Source organism: Erithacus rubecula (genome assembly GCF_903797595.1).
Source record: "Erithacus rubecula genome assembly, chromosome: 22".
Lineage (NCBI taxonomy): Eukaryota > Metazoa > Chordata > Aves > Passeriformes > Muscicapidae > Erithacus > Erithacus rubecula.
In genome coordinates, this window is record NC_136674.1 from 3,849,595 (window position 1) to 3,868,582 (window position 18,988).

The 18,988-nt window shown below is 46.2% G+C and overlaps 1 protein-coding gene across 3 annotated transcripts in view; it reads left to right on the forward strand.

The window, feature by feature from the left end:
- The window catches only part of SSH2 (slingshot protein phosphatase 2), an 89,827-nt gene that overhangs the window by 32,208 nt on the left and 38,631 nt on the right, over positions 1-18,988 (forward strand). The window contains exon 1 of one of the 3 annotated variants that reach the window (XM_079325386.1): positions 7,040-7,212. The exons of the other annotated variants lie outside the window; for them this stretch is intronic. Coding sequence (XP_079181512.1) covers positions 7,157-7,212 — 56 coding nt within the window. The 5' untranslated portion in view covers positions 7,040-7,156. Of the gene's footprint in view, positions 1-7,039; positions 7,213-18,988 lie in introns of those variants that run through there. 3 annotated transcript variants of the gene reach the window in all.

Here is an 18,988-nt window from a genome sequence, read left to right on the forward strand (position 1 = left end):
TTCAAGTGGAGGCAAGAGTGTGGTGTTAAATTATAATTTCAAAAGAAAAAGAAAACCCACACCTTTTGCAGCACAAGTATGGTTACCTTCTGGTTTGTTTTTTTTTAGTCAAAATAGTTCCTTCCAGGAGTGAACTGGGAAGGAAAGCAAATCAGATTATTGCCATGATAGCAGCTGAATGTGCCAAGTTGCCTCAAGGTCTCAAGCTGTGAGTAAATACCTTTGTTTTAGGAGCAGAAGACCACAGTCTGATGCAGGAGCTGATGGTTTATAGCAGCATAAAAGTTGTTTTTCAAAGAGTAAGTGGAATAGGTGCATGTACTTTCTTCTACAGGGCAGCAGCTCAATAAACTGTAAGCCAACCTGTTTGATTTTTAAACTGAGAAAACCCTGCAAGAAATCAGAAGGTGATGGTGTGATACTGAATTGACTGCACCTCCAAAGGCTCCACACTGAGGTGTGTGGATCTGCAGCATCCTGTGACTGCTGTGATTTTTGGAGATGTGTGTCATCACCATTTGGTGCTCCTGTGGCAGGCTCCTGCTACTCCTGGTTGTCCTTAAATCCTACTTGGTGTTACAGGAGACACTTTCAAAAGCTGTGTGCTTAGAGTTCTGGCAAATAAATCTTTTTTGTGCTGCCTTTGCTTGCTGCTGCAGCTGCCAAACATTTACTCTGCTGGTACTTGAACAGTAGCTGGGTCTTCAATGGGTGTGCAAGACAGTTTGTAAACTCCAGATCTTGAGTAAGAAGGGGCTGTGTGTGTGCTGTACAGGAAAACGTGTGTTTATCCGTGCTGGAGATTACTAAGCTCTTGTAGTATGAACCTTATCTTTAGAATGTGTTTCCTGAATTCATCTTTCTGTCTTTCCTTTCAGTGACAGCTCAGCCTCTCTCTGGCATTTACTGCAGCTGCTTGGGGAGAGTGTAATGCTGAGATAAAGAACAGTTCTGGTCATCTGCCAGCTCTGCTGACCACCAGAAAAAGTTCTGTGGGCCACAATTCATTACAGTGGCCTTCATATTTGAATACCAGCTCTTTTATCACCAAACTGTGAGCAAAGGTATTGAACTGACAGTAAAATTTGGGTTTATTAGATTAGTAACAGGTATCTCTGCAGGGTCTGTGTTTGTGGTTGCAACGTGTTCAGTCCAGTCTGATGACATACCTGTGGATCACAATAATGTGTGAGATGATTTCAGGTGTGATCTTCAGGCTGAAGGATCAAGCAGAGCAATATCATTGCGTTGCCAAATTACCAGGTAAACACAGGGAACTCACTCAAAATCTGAATGCTTATGAAAAGTGGTTTTGAATTTGTCATTCTAAGCGTGTGAACAGAGGAGAATGAGGAACAGGGCAAGGACAAGCTGGGAAGTAAAAGGAATGATGGTGGGCCAGTTCCTTCATCTACCAAAAGGGTCTTGAGTCCAGAACAGCTGCTCCCATGCACTTGTGCTCCTTCAGGGGGTGACAGAGGAGGGGCTGACCAGGAGGGGATTTAGGGATTCCATACGTGCTTCTGTTTCCTGCTGAGCATGAACCAGGTGCTCTAAGCTAAAGGAATAGAAAGGGAAACTCTGAAATTCCCTTTCCTGGTGAGACACTTTCACAAGACTTCAGAGTTAAACATGAATCTTCAGAATTTTCAGCATTTCATGGATTTCAGACACTTAAGTGTAATTTGATAATCTGAGCCAGGGATTCTGGACTCAATGCCATTCAGCTCTTCGGTGTCTTTGCATCAAAAACATTTCTTTATAAAATTGAGTGAGTGGGTGGTTTGACAGTTGGGAAGATTTAGATCTTTCTTTTCCACAGGTCACTGAAATAATACATTACCTACACGGTGCTGCTTGTTGAGAGCAGACATTGCTGCTTGTGTCCCTTTTCCTGCTCAGGTTCCTTCAGTCATCTTTGCTTCAGGCTCTGTAAAAAATGTGTAATTGAGCATTGACCTCTCTGTGTCAGACCCTCAAAGATTTAGTGATAAGTAAACTATACAGTGATTGGATGTGGGGCTGGTGAGGGAAGGGTTTAATGAACTGATAATATTGCAAAATAGGTGTTGAATTCTCAACCAGGCAGCCTAATCATCGATCCTGATGGGCAGCTGACCAAAGGGCTTTAAAAGCAGGGGTTTGTTCTTTCAGTGATGCTTATCTCCCTACCCCTGTACTTGTCTGATTTCTTTGCTCAAGAACTGGAAACAGAAATACTCTTTGACAGCTTAAATAACCAAATTTAGAATGTGGTTTCCTGTTCTGACTGGTTCTTCAGGATTAAAGTACAGTTTTGCGTGCTTTCCCTGTTCCTGCCTCCCCCTGCCCTTTTTTTTCGTTTTGTTTTAACTAGATATGGGCTCCTTTATAATTACTTGGTGAAGTTCCCCTGGCTGTGTGCAATCCAGCTGGTGTATGTAAGCCCTGCCTTGGTGGGTGGTATGTCTGTTAATCACTGGGAAAGCTTTGTGTCTGTGCTGTACTCTATCTCGTTCTGCCCTGCGTGCATTGGCTTGTTTACGATCGCTGCTACTGAAATCGCTTCATGTTTTCCTGATAAATTAAGCTGCAGAACGCAGAAGGTTTTGTCTCCCCTGCTAAAACCATCCAGAAAGCTTCTGACAGATCAACTTCTCCTCCAAGGTGTGGAGGCAGCAGTAGGAGATGAATGCAGGAGGTGCTGCTCTCAGCCAGTCTCTACCTATTTACAGGTTTGCTGCATTAATTTAAGGCTATTCCCAAACAATTCATCTATTTGGAACCTTAATCCGCTCAGATTCATGTGTTGAGTATGTTCAGTGCTTAAAGATATCCTCACAGCAAAAGGATGACTTAACTGCCTTCCCACCAAAAACACAGGGTCATCAGGTCCTTTGACCCTCAAAGAGCTCAGTGTGGCAGCAGATTTTTCCAGGCTACCCCTTAGGACGCTTTTCCCATCCGAGCCCACGCAGAGACAGCTGCCTTTGTGGACAGAGACTGAGTGTAGCTGCCGGTGAGAAAAACAAAAGACTTGGTCCCACCTCTGCACACGGAAATGAACTTGCTACCTCTGCTCCCCGGCGGTGCCTGTGCAAGACTCCCGTGCTCGGCTGTGGGCAGGGACGTGTTGTTTTCAAAATTCAGTGACTTTTCATAAATATCACCGGAAGCAGCTGTTGAACAGTAAAGAACAAACTTTCCACATGTGCAGCAAAGGCGGCTGAGCAGGCACGGCCGTGGCACATCGCTCGCCTGGGAGAGGATGTGCTGGGGGTGAGGGGGAGGTTTGTTTGTCTAACACAGCAGCTTCACGAGTTTTTTTCATAATACCCTGAAAACATGGGTCTTGGTTCTGCATTGCCTTATCTGTGATACTGATAATAACGATTGAGGGCAAAATTCCTGTGTGTGACAGCCTCCCCTTTACCTTGAACATGACCAGTGTCACAGCTGTAGTACTTTCCATATTTGCAGGAACAGAACATTCCTTGGTTTTGCAGAGAGTACCTGGACTTCAGTCCAAACAGGCTTAATAATACCCAACCCTTCACACCCACTGGAGTTAGAAAGACTGTGACAGTATATTGTGTTCATTAGGGTTCTTCAAAAAAAGAGAACTGAGGGGACCAGAGAAAATCTCACTGGTTGGTATACTCTAAAATGAAAAGAGGTCATCAGGTCCCCCTTAGTGTAGACTAAAAATTGCAGATGCCTAGTAAGACAATCATACTCCAGATTTAATCATGTTAACACGTGAGCAGACACTTAGCAAGCCCCTGTGGGATAGGAGTGGGTGGAACACGATGACACCCACACCTTTGTGTGGTCTGACAAGAAGCAGCAATTCAGCCTGAAGCTGTTGATCTTGGATGGAAACAGAAGCTTGATGAATGCCCTGTTTGCATGTGGACTATGTGCACTGACAGGACTGGGTGTCCAGCTCTGAGCATGCCTCAAGTGTCAAATCTGGACATGCCAGTGCCAAGCGTGACCAGAGCTCTTTGTGATGAGCTGTGCAGTGAGGCCTGGGCTGGACAAGGAGAAACCCATCAGGTGTAGGACACACAATTACTCTGTTACACCACTGCAAGGTCAAAAACTACTAAAATGCACCAGGAAAGGAAAACAGCTGAAAGTACTGTGCAAGCTGCTGTCATTGTGTAGTTTTGCAATGCAGACACTGGGGGAAATTATGACTTTATGAATAAACAATATGTTGTCAGCCTTGTCTGCCAGACCAAACACTACGAGTCAATATGAGAGATTTGTGCATGCATGTTCTCCTTCCAGCCCCTGAAACTTCTCTCCAGAGGCAGCTCTGGTAGCATTCCCTCTGCTCCCCCCTTCTGGGGTGGCTGCTGACGTCCCTCACACTCTTGGGGTTTTTTCCATTGTGCTTCCATAACTGGTTCTAGGTGCTGCCTTAGTGTAGCAAAGGTTTGAGGTGGGTGTTTTTACAATGTGTCTCACGTGCAGTATATAACTCCAGTTTATTAGTTTGTGGGGTGTTCAAAGGTTGAACAGGATCCTGCTACTCCACAGGCTCGTGGGTTTGCTGCCTGCTCCTCTGGGCCCCCGGACAAGCAGTGCCCTTTTCCCTGCAGCAAAGTGTCATTTCGTGGGCTGGGCAGCACTTGGGACCCCAGACAGGCGTATTTACATCTTGTCATGCAGTGATTAATGGCTCTGCTCACGTGCTCTGTTGCGGCACTGGGGTGATTTAGGCTGCTACCTGTCATCACTGCAATTTTGTGCACTTTAAATTCTTTGTGTATTTGTCCCAGCAGAGTGCACCTGCTTCCAGCCAGGAGCAGTTTCTTGTCTGTCTTGTGACTTGCTGCCTAAACTTCACCTCGTGCATCCCTTTCTTTCTGCCTGCTCCTTGTTCCTGCATACTGAGAGATCCATTTGCTGGGTCTAAACTTTTAGTCATGTCTAAACACAGGAGCAGCTTTAACAAAGAAACAGAGCTGTTCCCCAAGTCTGATGTTAAAAACAAAATATGAAAATAACACAGCACTTAAGTGCTGTTGTCTAGTTGACAGCATGGTGATGAGTCAAAGATCTGACTCGATCTTGGAAGTCTTTTCCAACCTTAATGATTCTCTGAGTCTCCACAAATGGACAGTGGGAACTGCTAATCTCACTAAAGTGTGCTTGAAAGCAGTGGCACTCTCAGGCTGGGGTTTCAATCTTTATGGCAACAAGCCCAAGTTCAAATAGCTTTTATTAGTGCAGATTTCAAGATCTGAATTTACTTGGGGATTTTCTATTTCTGTTCTCTAAAGGTTCAAAAAGAAAACAAATGGGTTATTTCTGTCATCACTTGGTTCCCTGGCATATGGAGATGCAGTGCATGATTGTTTTAATCCAGGACTAACTCATTTACAAATCTATTATCCATATGTTATGAGTAGCTGCTTGTAGTTAATCTCTGCACTTGTTTTCAGCAGGTTTTAAGGGCTTGCCTTGTAATGGGGGTTACGTGCAAGAAATCTGACGTGTCTGGACAGTATCTAGGTACATTTAGTCTTCTACAATGCTTGAATAAAGCCCTTAAGTTATTAATTAGAATAGAACAGAAGTTCTGGGCTTGTTTTTCAGTCTGTGAATGTGTGGTATGTGTTACTACTGAATGTGAGGTTCTTGCCAGTCTCTTGACCTCTGGAAAGATTGAGTTACCCTCCATTTCTTAATGTCCCAATTTTTCCATTGCTTCTTACAACCAACTTAATTTCTGACTAACAAAGTGATTTTTTTTTGGCATTGCAGCAAGCTGGCACTGCATTTTCTTTACAGCTGTGAGGCACCATTACTAGAGCTGCACTCTTGGCTATATAGGATGACACTGCTTAAATTATTGCAACCAAACAGTACCCTAGCAAAACTTGCAGAATCACAAAATCCACTGCTTTGCCCTTTTCTCTGCCCATCCCTGAAGTGGAGATGGTCAAGACATTTCAGACAAGAGTCTTCTTGCTCCTGTCAAGACCTGAAACAGCTGCCATCACACTGTGTTGGTTTTTTCAACCTCTCTGAAACTTTTGGTTAATAATTGGAAATAAAGCTGATGAAGCTTTTGGCATCCAGCTCTGCTGCCAGATCACAGGGGCAGCTCTGCAGTTGATGCCTTGGTATTTTTTGCTCTTGAGCAGATGTCATTAACAAGTAGTTGTGTTTAAACTCACATCTTCCCCTGCCAGCTCACTTTGCCTCCTTGCTGGGCATGTGCCACCCACAGCAGATGACTTCAGGCTGCTATATCGTGTTCCTCTGTGCTGGGATGTCATGCATTCCTATGGGAAACACAAAACTGAGCTTGCTTCCAATCCAAGGCTCCTCGGTTTTTCGCCCGCTCTGCTTGCTGGGTGTGAGGGCTGGAGAATGCCGGTCTGGGATGGGCACTGCAGGGTGGGATCGAGCTGCCCCCCGGCTCTCCCCAGTGAAAAACTGTATTAAGTTTCCATCGCACTGTAACATCTGAATTCCCAGCCGCCAAACGACAAGACTTCTGTTCTAAATAACTTCCTTTCTTCCTTTTCTCGAGGGGCGATGGAGCTAAAGATTAAACAGCACTGAAAGGCAGCTGTTTCTCTTCTCCTTTGGCAGAAAGCAAGTTGTCGCGTCTCTGCATATGAAAGTTACTGCCAAAAACTCTTCCCCCCGTCTCCTGCAGGAGAGAAATTAAGGTCGTTTCCTAAGCACCCAAGTTGTCGCTGCCTGCCTTTTGCAGAACATCGTTTGATGTGCTGCATCAAACCCGGTTGCAGGGCGTGCAGCCTGGCTGGCCTAGATCTGAGGGGGAAAAAAGGGGAAACGAAAAGGGAAAAGGAAAAACTGGGCGCAGCCGCGCGTGGTGCTGTGCCCCGTCCCTCGCTGCCGCCCACGGGAGGAACCGGCAGCTAAATCCAGGCCCAGGAGCGGGAACCACCGTCCGCCTGTCCCTGATCCGCGTGTCCCGGTCCCGCCTTTCCCCATCCCGCGTGTCCCGGTCCCGCGTGTCCCCTCCCGCAGCTCCGCGCCGCCACGTGCGGGCGTGGGCGGGGCAGGGGCGGTGCCCGCTCTGGCCCCGCCCTCGGGCCGCGCCTGCGCGGCGGGGCGGCGCGGCGGGCGCGGGGCAGAGCGGCGGTGCCGATGCCGCGGGGCAGGGCGGCCGCCGCGGTGGGGAGCGATGATCCCCTACTTCTCCGACAACGCCGTCATCTCCCAGGGCGCCATCGCCCAGCTGTGAGTACCGGTGCACACCGCCGAGACTCCCCTTCCCGGTGCCGCTCCGCCTGCCCCGGCTCCCGGCGGCTCCCCCTGCCCGGGCGTGCGCTGCGCTCACTCCGCTGTCCCCTCTCTCCTCTCTTTCCTCGCCCGCACCGTTCCCCGTAGTTCGCTCCGCCGCCGGTTGCCTCCGGGCAAACTTTCTCCTGGCCAGCACCGCATTGTGGAAGTGCTGATAAGCACCGGCAGCGCCCGGCGGCTGCTGCTCCCTCGCCGCTCATTTCCCTGATTATTTTTATTTTTTCGCTACAAGTACTCCGGGTCCCTTCCGAGCGTTTCTCTCAGTGTTACACGGGAGCTGCCCGGGCAGCTCGGGGCTCCGCTTCCTCCTACCGGAGCCTCCGGTTCGCGGCGCGGTGCCCCCGCGGACCCCCAGCCGGGCTGGGCGCTGGCAGCGGGGTACAGATCCCCGCGTGTTTTGGGCTTAAAGCAGAGATTAACCCCTTTATCTGATCTCTTGGTTTATCAGAGAGGCACTGCGGGGCTGGGGTGTCCCAGGTCTGGGACATTACACTCAGCACCTGCGGGTCATAAGGCACAGACGTGAGCTGCTGCCAGTTGTTCTGTACTGTCAGTCTTGGGCAGCTCTAAAGTGTAGAGTGTTTCCGTGTCCCAAACTAAGCCGCACGGAAAATCAGTCTCTCCAGCTGCACACCCCCCCCTTTGATATGCAGATACGAATAATCATTTAATTTATAAACAATTAACAGCCGCTGCCTGAGTCGTGGGGTTTGGCTGGAAGGATTAAGGAGGGAAGTGGCAGCTATGGAGTGGTAGATAAGGCGTTCAGAGAGATAGTCGCTGTGGTGTAGCCGTGCTTGATACTTCTTTAAAGAAGCCAACAGACTGTTTTATCTTTTGGAAACATCATGAAAGGCTTCTAGATAGTGGGAAAAGTGCTGGGTCCCACCTGGAACTGTGTTCTTGTCTCAAGAAGCTCCTGCTAGAACTGCAGCTGCCTTGCATTTAAGAAGTCTTTAGTAGATATCTCTGCTCATGCTTCATATGGAAATGAGTCCCCGGACTCTATGGCTTCTTTTGTGAGCGCTAGCAATCACTGCTGCAGTTGGTAATCAGTTCAGTTAAGTCTCTCTGAGCCTTCCATACTCAACCCAAAATGTTTGTAATTTATAATTTTTTCTGCTTGCAGTGTTGCCTGTAAACATCAGGGCTTTCCCTACGGTTGCTGATTATGTAGGTTTAACAGAGATGTACCTAAACTGTTCTTCCAAAGCAATGATGCAAACTGGATATGCCCTGGGCTTTGGGAAGTTGCAGTAATTCTGAAATTGTGGCGAAAACCCCAACATACTGTGGGCTGAAACATTTCCTTGGAGCTCCGGATGATTTACCGAGCTAGAGTAGGTAGCCAGGTAACAATTTAAGTGCTTTTAAGGTGTTTGTTTTATCCGCTGCTCAAACACTTAACCCACGGTTGCAGACTGTACAGAAAAGGATCAAAAGAAAGGGGAAATGCTGCTCCTCTCTGCTCCCTCCGTCACATGTCACACGGATCCCTGCAGAGAAGAGCCTCGTGGTAGTTTAAAGGGCCACTTGGTTGGAAGGACCACCCTTTCCTTTTCTGGGGAGGGAGATAACAGAGTTATCAGAGTGGAGCTTATGCTGTCCTTTGCCTCTGTGAGGGAAGATTAATAAGCATGAGAACGACAGAGCTTTTGGCCCATGCAGAAGTGTTCTCACAGAGCTGAGTGTTGGATTAATAGTTTGCTAGTGTTCTCAATCAGGATGATGCTCTGGCTCTCAGGTTGGCCTAATAAAGGCCAATATTTAAAGTTTGTGCTCCTAATTACAACTTCTCAAAAGCTGATTAATATTGGATGTCCTTATTTCATCATGGGCAAGACCTAAAAATCCAGATTTCGTTTTTTGGTATGCTAAAAATGTGTTCTCTGTGGAGTGGGAAGGGCAATGGTGACCCAAACATTATCAGAAACTTCTGTTTCAGTGTATTCTTTCGTAGATGTATTTGGCTGATCAGCTCTGACTTTGAGAGATCAGCAGAAATTACTCTTGTGTTGACGCTTTTAGTCAGTAATGTAGTCAGCTGGTCGGGTCTAATTCATTTCAGGTTCACAAGGATTGAAATAATGTCCGGGAGACTTGTGTTTAACAAAATACTCAGAATTTATAGTTGTAACTTGTTCCAGAAAGTCTTGCTACTCTTCACTGAACCTAGGGGGAATTCTGCTGATTACTAGTTTATTTGTGTGTAGGATTCAAACTTTACTTTGGTCTACTAAAACTTTAAGGCAGCTGATAGAAAAGATAGAAAGAAAAAAGCCAAGCTTCAGATAGTCTTCAAATACCAAAGAATTTTTAACAAGAAACCTGGAGGAATTACCGTGGGTCAGCTCTTCCTGCCTCCAGTCGCTTCCTTTGCCCCTGGCCAAAGTTTTAGATATTCAGTTCATTGCTGGTGTCCCTGAAGTGGCTTTTCCAAGTTTCTCTGATAATGCCAGATTCCTCTATCACCCACTTTTCCTCTTTATCTCAGTGACAATGCAGGATGACCCAGCCATCAGGGCACTCATTTGGGGTTTGAGAAAACCCAGCTCTTGCTTTCACTGTGCCACATCCTTCCTGTGTGAGTCTTACCAGGCTGTGTTCAGCAGGGCTGAAGGTGCAGAGGGACACTCAGCCTTTGTTCAGAACCTGAGGATTGACCACCTCCCTGTGATGCCCACATCCCTCTGGCATTTTGAAGCTTTTTTTTTTTTTGTTGTGTATAAATACTTTTGACCAGGCAGCAGTGGGAGCCCTCCCTGGGCACAGCTGAGCACATGTTGTAGCATCCCTGCCCTGTTTGCTGCTTCATCCTCCAACACTCAGGAGCAAGGTGGATCTAAAAGCACAAATATTCTCACTTCTTTCTATTGCTCTCATGCTTGCCTCATACCTATTATTTTCTATTATAAGATGTTAACTCATATTTTTTATATGTATTTTAAACTTTGAGAGGGGAAAAAAGGAGGAGCAGGAGTAGACACTTTCTTCACAGCATTGTGAATTTCTGATGGAGCTCTTAGGGGGAAAAAAAAAACCCAAGAAGTTAAACTGAATTATTTTCAGCGGCAGGTAGACACAAAATGTTTTTTCAGACCTCGCTTAGCAGCTTGTTGCTCTCTCCCGTAATCAGTTTTCTTCTAAGTGACAACCCTTGTGTGCAGAGTGTGAAGGAACAACACTTCCCCGTGTAAGAGATAGTTCTGAGGCTGTGCAGGTAATTGCAAACTGTACAGTAAATGACAGCACTGGGTAATTGAGGCTCATTGTGTTGTCACCTCCGTGCTGTAACCTGTCTTTGTGCCCAGCCTGCTTGGCCCTTTGTCCTCCCCCACCCCTTTCATTTGTCTCTGTCATGTGGCCATGGCCTTTACTGGGAAATTTCATGACCACCTAATCTTGAGTTGTGCCAAGTCAGGAACTTGGATAGGTGTGTGGCTGGTGTTGCCATTCTTTGGAGAGCTGCTTATTTATTTATTTCTTGTATGGGAAGCCTTACAACCTTTTTATCTCCTTACAGTGTTATTGCTGCCAAAACCCTTGACCGTTCAGTGATTAGACCACGATCCTCTGAGCAGCATGTTATTGGAAATCTTTAATTGCTTCTGTACCATTGTAAAGCACTGTAGCTTTGTGAGTGTTTTACCGTTGTGCTGAGAGTCAATGATATTTAAGAGCTGAGGAGGGGATGCTTGGAAACTGCTGCAGAAAGCCTTGAAGATCGGCACAGTCATTCCAGTTAGTGCTTTTAACTGTTAACTAAAGTTACTTTATGAGCTGAGGCTTGCTCTGGTTGAAAGGGCTTGAAATACAGAAAGCAGTTGACCAGCCCTTCATGTCTTGTAGGGCCTGGTAGGATCAGGACAGACTGCAGCAGTTGTTTTCTCCATTCAAGTGTTCATTGTGTGCTCTGGGTTTGTATGGCTGCAGAGTTGAGCCTCATACTCCATCAGGGATGTGCTGGGAAAGTGCAGGCAGGGGAACCTGACCCTTTCCCTTCCTGCCCACCCCTCCACACAGCTGAGCTCACCCTGCACAGTGGATGGGCTTCCTGTTGACAGAGCAGAGTCGTCGGGGATTTCTCATCTTTTTGATTTCTTTGCTGCTTGTGATGAAACAAACACTGTGCTCGAGAGGCCTCTTACTACCCACTGATTACTAAAAACTATTCAAATAGGTTGTGGCATTTGCGTAAAAGTAGTATAGTCTGTGCTGAGTTGATCATTAACTAAGCCAGGGCTGTATTGTTCATAACTCCTTTTCCTGTTTGGCTTTTCCTTTTATTCCCCTGGAAGCTGTGGGTATTTGTCTCACCGATCCTTCCTGGTGAGGGCTGGAAGAGAGACAGAGATGTTTATCAGACATCAAATCAAAACCTGAGCCACAAACCAGTGTTTCAAGGACAAACCCCCCATGCCATCACCCTTTTTGAGCAATGTGTTTTACTTAGGAAGCCCATGCTGCTGGCTGCCAAATTAATGTTTTAAAAGCATTTAAATGGTAGAGTTGACTCTGAGATTGTGTTGTCTTGAAACATCTGCAGATGTTCCTGTCTCTGGAAATGCTTGGGATTTTTCTAAAGACCACAAAGAAGAAGGACCCCAGTGAGATTATCAGCAGAAAAAGACCTTTTGGGGCCAGTTAATATCTGGCTGGAATTTTTTTTGCAGGACTCTACGTCCTTGCACCTTTATCACAGAGCCCCTGCTTAAAATATTGCTTCATTGTTTTAAAAACAACTTCAAGCTGACTTTCTTGACAGTTGGTTCTGACTGGTGTTGGTGGGGTCAGAAAAGTTTAAAATTCTGCATCCTGTTCTGCAGTAGCTCTGAAGAGCTGCTGTCTCCCCTGCAGTGGTCTGACAAACAGCATTTAAATTATCAGCCCGTATGGGCTTAAAACTAGTTCAGCAAATATTTTTCTCCACTGTAATGAATGTAATGTGTACAGAGCAAATCTGCAATTTGAGTTTCCAGCCATGGTGTTTCATATCAGCTGGTTGAAGATTCAAATTTTCACAAACACATGGAGCAGAACTCACTCCTGTCCTTAATAGTAAACACTTGTGCTTTTGCTGAAGTATCCCAAAGCCACCCCTTTGCTTTCCATGTACAGCTTGGCCAGAGCTTGAATCCAGCAGCTGGGGAAGGAACTGCAGACTGCAAGAGCTGTTCAGCAGCCACCTATTACTGGGTTGTGTGGATTAACCAAGTGTTTGTGACACACAGCAGCTTTCTGGTTCAAGGACATCAGACTGTGGATGAGGGAGGAGAGGGTGGGGAGAAGAAAAGCCTGTAAAGGTAAACTAAAAGACAAGTCCCAGAGTTGCTGAGGACTGGGAGTGACATAGGAATCCAGCCTGCAAGATCTCGATGTAGGATTGGCATTTCTTGGCATTGGCAACTTGATAAATTTAGACATTTTTAGGTATATTGAGGCCACAGGCTCCTTGTTCAGTGCATATTCTTGTTTATCCACTACTTATCTGCCCCTCATCAACATCATGTTCAGCTCTTGGGGCTCTCTGCTTTACTTGCAATAAGCCATTTAAGCAGAATGCTTTTCCTCAAAACACCTTTGTTACAAGTAGGCTAAATCCAGACTGCTGAACCAGAAATGATTTAGTCCTTTCTTTTAAACAAATGATCTTTGTCACTTATTAGCGAACTCCTTCATTTGTTCAGACACTTCCCACAATGGCTGAATGAGCTCCATGCTGTCTCACCGGGCTGGCTCCTGCCCGGGATCTCCTCGGGAACGCCACAGGTCGGGCTCTGGTTGCTCTGTTAAACTTCAGCTTGTCCCTGGAGGAGCACCCATCTGTGACTGCTGCAGTGGGGCAGCAGTGGAGGCTCCAAGGTGGATCAGAGTAAATTCATCCCCAGGCCCAGAGCTGTGCCCAGGGTGGACTGGGACCCCTGCTGAGTTGGAATTGTCTATACTGTGGTGTTACCGTGTATAATGTGCTGGATTTCCTCACTGCCTGTGATTTGTTTGCCAGCATAAAGAAAATAAATTTGCTTCTCTGAGCTTCTTGTTGATCTGCAGCCTCTTCTTGTGCATCCCAGCTGGATGCTTTGCAGTGGGCTATTACCTGTGTCTTGGCTCAGGCACCTCTAGCTGACAGACAGGCACAGGCAGCTCTGTTCTAGGTGTATTGCTGATGTTTTGTGACACTCCAAATGGCAGGTGGGACTGGAGCAGGGTCATTTTGATTAGCAAATGGTAAATTTACCTTGGTGAGATTATAATGTAAGGAGGAATCCTATTTGCACATAGGTGTAAAAACTACCATTAGTTTTACTTTTGTCTTCCTGTTAGTTTCCTGCTTGCTTTCTGCAACTCAATGCTGAATTAAAATGAACCCAAATTGTGGGAGGAGTTTTACTGGAGTTTTTTTGTTTGTTTAGTTTGTTTGGGTTTTTTAAGGGCTCATCGTGTAGTGTTGTGTGAAGAGCTTGTCACTAGCTTTGTTGTTGTTATTGTTAGGGTTGATTTGTTGGGTTTTTTTCCCTTTATTTGCTTTGTAAAAGAGATGGAGAAATCAAAAAACAAATGCAAAGTGGAACAGCCACATTCCTCTGTGGCGCAAAGACTGAAAGCCAGATAGTCTAAATAAAAACAAACACTTTGTCAGCACCATTTCCAGCCCTCCTGTTGGTTTGCCACGATGAGAAAATTGCAAGAAGGCAAAATAGGAATATCCATGTGCCTTGATAGCAAGTGGGGACAACATAAATATCCACCCTAGAGGTGGGTGATGCTGTGTCCAGTGTGTGTGAACAGGACTGGTGTGGGGGGGAGTCTGAGCCAGCCCAGGAGCTGCATTTTGGAAATTGGGGTCAGGAGATGGGCCAGGACATCACCCAGATTCCCAGCACAGTCCCCAGCAAAACCTTGACACTGCTGTAATCTTCCTGACTCTTTTGTCCTTAGTTCCTTTAAGTACTTGAAATGTTCTCTGAGAGGCTCTCTAGCTTGAAATTAAGCAAATACCTATTCTGGAACCTTTTTAAAAGTTGTTTAAGAGCCTTTTCCCTGAAGTGCACTGTGTTCTTGTTAGAGACTTTGCTGAATCTGTGGTACATAGTAGTGTTTAGTATTCTGATAGTCTTTCTACTTTAATGTGTGGTTTTTAAAGGGGTTTCTGTGCTTTTAGGAAATATGAAGACCTAAGTTAACCACAGAAAACTGGCTGCCAAACTGCTTAAAGTGCTAATTCTGCTGAAATTTAGCACCTGGCTTTTGCAGGGATAAACACATCTGGAATCTCTACTCTTCCGAGTTCAAACTCCTGTAAAATAAAAGTATTTAATGTGTTTCCAGTCTGAATCTTAGTCAGCAAAACTTTGCAGCGTTTTTATGTTGAATTAAAAACTCCTTTATATGCATTTTGAAATAAAGCATTGACATCCCCCCTGAAAGTTGCATGAAGGTGCTAAAAGAGTTGGTTAATTTGCAGCTGTGCTGAGAAATCACAAATGCAAAACTGCAGGGTGATGCTTCAGAATGAAGTACTTTACTGTTTTTCTTTCCTTTAATTTACTTTTTTTGTGAGCAGATACCATGAAGAGCGGATGGTTCACAGTACTGCTTCCCTGCTTGTATTTAAAGTAGCTGTATAAAAAAAATTCAATTCTTAGGAACATTTTGAAGAAGTTTTCTTGTCTCTTATTTAGAAATCTCCCAGTTCCTTTTGCTTCTTAGGGTGCCCTTCGTTTCAGCTTTTATTTAAGTTGGGAGATGCTGTGCTGGTGTTAGACATCCCACAGTCTGTCAGCTTCTGTTTAAAGTGGTGTATGGTGAGTGATTAATGGAAATTATTTCGGGAATAAAGGACTCCTGGTAAGCTGATCCCTATTCAGAGCACCAAAAGAAAAAGCAGAGTCACAAGGGATGTTGTCTCCAGGAAGAACTTGTAACATCCGCGGGGGGAAGAGTTGGATTGGAAAGTGATGCTGAGCTTGCATTTTGAAATGGATCATAATTATATCTCATGGTCTGATTTGGAGAGCTTTTCCTGATGGCTCCGGAGGCTGATTGTCACTTAGAGCAGCAGGATGTTGGAGTGGTTTTTGCTGTCAGGGTAGGTGTGCTGTGCTGGGGGTGTGTGCTCTGAGCTCCTGGGGACAAGCAGCCTTGTCTCTCCAGGCTGTTTCCCCATTCCCTCAGTGCTGGGTCACTGAACCCAAAGTGAAGCTGTGTTTCTTCTTTGCTTTGCAGCTTTAAATCAAATCTGAAGTTTGTATTGACCTTGCTTTGTGCTAAGAACTGTCCTAAGTGTTGCCCTGGATTGAAGGCACAGAATCCATTAAACTATTCCAACTATAAAATGTGTCTGATCCTTTGGCTTTCATGGTTCCTCACTTCTAGCTGATTAAAATTTCAAGTTACTAGTTGCAGCCACATTTAAGTTTGTACTCCCTTCATTGTAGTATCCCTGTTCCCTAAGATGAAGTCCCTGGTGTATTTGCAAGGGGGAGCAGATCAATGCTCTGATTATGGACTGTATCATCACAAGAGGTAAAAAGCTCCCTGTGACTTCCAGTTTCAAATCAAAACCTATTGAAAGAAACCTGGCACGTGGCAGTTCTCTGTGAAACAGCGCACAAACCATCTCACATCACTGGCTACTGCTGACTGTCCTTTTTGCTGATATAAAGGGACAGTCGTTCCTAAACCCATTTTACTGTTCCTGCTGGAAACTGTCATTCAGGGATCAAATACCATTGCATGGGGAGGGTGCAGTAAAATGAGAAAAAATTTAAAGTGCTGAGTGCTGCAGAAGTTAAAATACTGAACAAATAACTTCCTTCTATATTTTTATGAGTCAAATCCAACAGCCTCTTGATGATTTTTGATGCTTTTGGTAAACAAGCATCTGCTTCTTCTTAGCAAGAGGAAAAGGGTTATTATTCAGCATTGATTTCTTTGTGTAGAGACAGAGTGGTCCTTGTTTTGGTGCTCTATTTACAGGGGTCTGTTAATGTATTTACTGAGGGCAGCCAACAAGGCTGTGATCAGAGCCAGGCAGCTTCCCCAGCATAATTCCTCCATTCCATGCCCTGGTTGGGGTGCAGAGCCAAGTCCTGGCACAGTTCTGCTTCTCAAGGCAGCACAAGCTCAGCTCCCTGGCTGACCACAGCCCTGCTTGATGCTGGCCACATCCACAGAGACCAGAAAAAGCCCAAATCCTGTGCCTGGGGGAGCTGTGACTGCTGGGGTGGGAGTGGGGGGCACTGGGTGCTCTGCCTTGAGCAGGTGCCGGGCACTTGTCAGCTCCTGGTCACACCCTGCTTCAGACAAATCAGTGATCTCCCTCCATCTGTGAAGTGCTGGACATACTTTGCCTAAATATAGGGGACCCTGGACTTGGCTGTGGCGGGGAGGGACAGTATGTTGACCTCAGTGTGTCTCCTGTGACTTGAGTTACAGTTGTATTTAAAGCAGATGGGTCCTTCTTGCAGGACGTTGCCAGTCAGGCCAAACATGGTCAGGTCTGTGACAGTGACATGCAGGGAGATTGGCATAAAAATTTGTTATAAAATATCCCAATTTAAACGTGTTTAATCGTAGTGAGGAGAGACCAGGTTGTTCATCGACTGCTGGAGGGTCTGTCAGCTGTCATTTAGGGTTTAAAATGAAACGTGCTGTGTATGAAGGCAATGATTTCAAACTGAAGGCAGAGGAGATTACTGTGTGGTTTAAAGATAATCAACATGGACTGTGTTAATTAGGAGAGAAAAAAAAAATAAGTATGTGTCAATCAGAGGGGTGTTCTTTCTGAGGATTAACTAATCAAAAAGCTAATGGTTATTTTTCTCTGTTCTTTGATGTGATGAATTCTCCTTAGGAAGTTTTCTCATGTTGATTAAAGTGTTTTAAGAACATATTTATGGAAACATTTTGTTGGTACCACAGCAGCTGGATCATTTTGGGCAGGCTGAGCTGGTAGGAGCATGGCATGTGGTGGTAAGAAGTGTGGAGTGTTCTCCAGGGTACTGCTGTCCTGCTCCCTGAACCCAGTGGTATGCATTAAAAATGCCCAAGGATGTTTAAACAGTATATGGCACAAGAAGAATGTGATGTAGAGCTTTCATCTGAGAATGTCTTGACTTGGAGACCTGGAAGCCTTTGGGGACTATCATGTAAAACAAATTCCTTTCATGGTCTCGTTTCCGGTCTGGGTCTCTCGCTTTTAAAAGTGCAGAGAATCAAATTTCTTCTGTAAACACCAAGTGCCTGGATTTCTTAATCAGCATCCTAATTGTGTTAGGCACCCCTTTCCTAGTCTGTGAACTGCCGTGCTCGGACTGCAGGGAGAACGATTTTGTGCATATCTTCAGTCTCAAATTCCAGAGACATCAGGGCTTTGTTTGCACAACTTGTTTTGCTGTTGCTTTTTGGAATCTTTTTCTTTCTGGATGGATGGATTCTCTGAAGCTGCCTCGGAGGCTGAACAGGAGCCACCAACACGTGCCTTGCTGGGACTCCCTCCGTGTTGCATAGCCAAGGAGGCAGGCAGTAAAGCCTTTGGCTATTTGTGCTACATGGAAAATGGGTCCTTTTCAGTCTGTCATAACTCAAATTGTCCCGACTTAATTCCCTTCTTCATTGCCATGGTGATCCTACAACCTGTGCCCAGGTTTGTGTTTCTTGAAATAAATCATTACCTGATGATCTGTCGTCAGCAGGGTGTCCCCCCAGTGACAACAGGCACAGCTCAGCTCGGCACATCTCGCTGTCCCCAGCCTCAGCACCAGGACATTCCCTCCCTGCCGAGGGCTGGCAGGAGCGGTGGGGACAGGCAGGGCTGTGTCAGGGTTACTGTAGGAGCACACGCTCAGCAGCAGCCCCGTGAAACCCAATCTGGAGCTGCCAGCAGCAGGCTGGGCACAGGGCTGGCTGCTGGGGAGGCAGCTGCTGTCTGTGCCAGGCTCTGCCTGCCTTGCCTGGGCTTTTGGAGTTTGTTGTGCTGGTTCATCCATAGGCCGAGAATATGTAAGGGGAACAGGAACCCACATGGACTTTCACTTCCATCAGTCAACATAAAATGTTGTCCAGCTTAAAACCTGGCCTGCTTTCCTTTGCCTGTAAGGAATAAATCCCAGCCCTGCCTGTGGGGGAATGCTTGGGATGGGAGTGTGAGGCTCAGCCCCACAGAGCACTGCTGGGGCATTGGGAGGCAGAGGAATGCTGCAGGTGGCTGGGGCTGCCTCGGCACAGTGCAGCCCTGTCGCAGCTGCGTGGGCTGGAAACCTGGGCTGCAAACAGCAGCTGTTGTTGCTCCCTTCGCCGGCAGCGAGGCAGGGATGAGTTTCTGGCAGGGATAAGTTTCTCAGCCCAGAGCTGTTGTCTTCCATGCAGTCTCCAAAGGATGCCACTGCTCTCTCCAGCATACCCAGACTGCCCAAGCTCTGGCTGAAGTTTGCAAAGTTATTTCAGGAGCTCAGTTTAAATGATCTGGTGGCAGAGGAGCTCTAATGGCATGTCATGGTTGGTTCCAGCAGTGGGTGTGAGTTGCAAATTGGTAATTCACTCAGGTGTTGAGTGGGTATCAAAGCTCCCCACAGCCTGGTGGGATGACCTGAGGCTGGTTTGATCCTGTGTCTGGAACTATGAGTGTGGTTCTTTTGTGCACCTGAACCGATTGCTCTTCACTTGCACACACAGCCATGGTCATCAGGATTCCCACTGGCGAGCTGTGCCC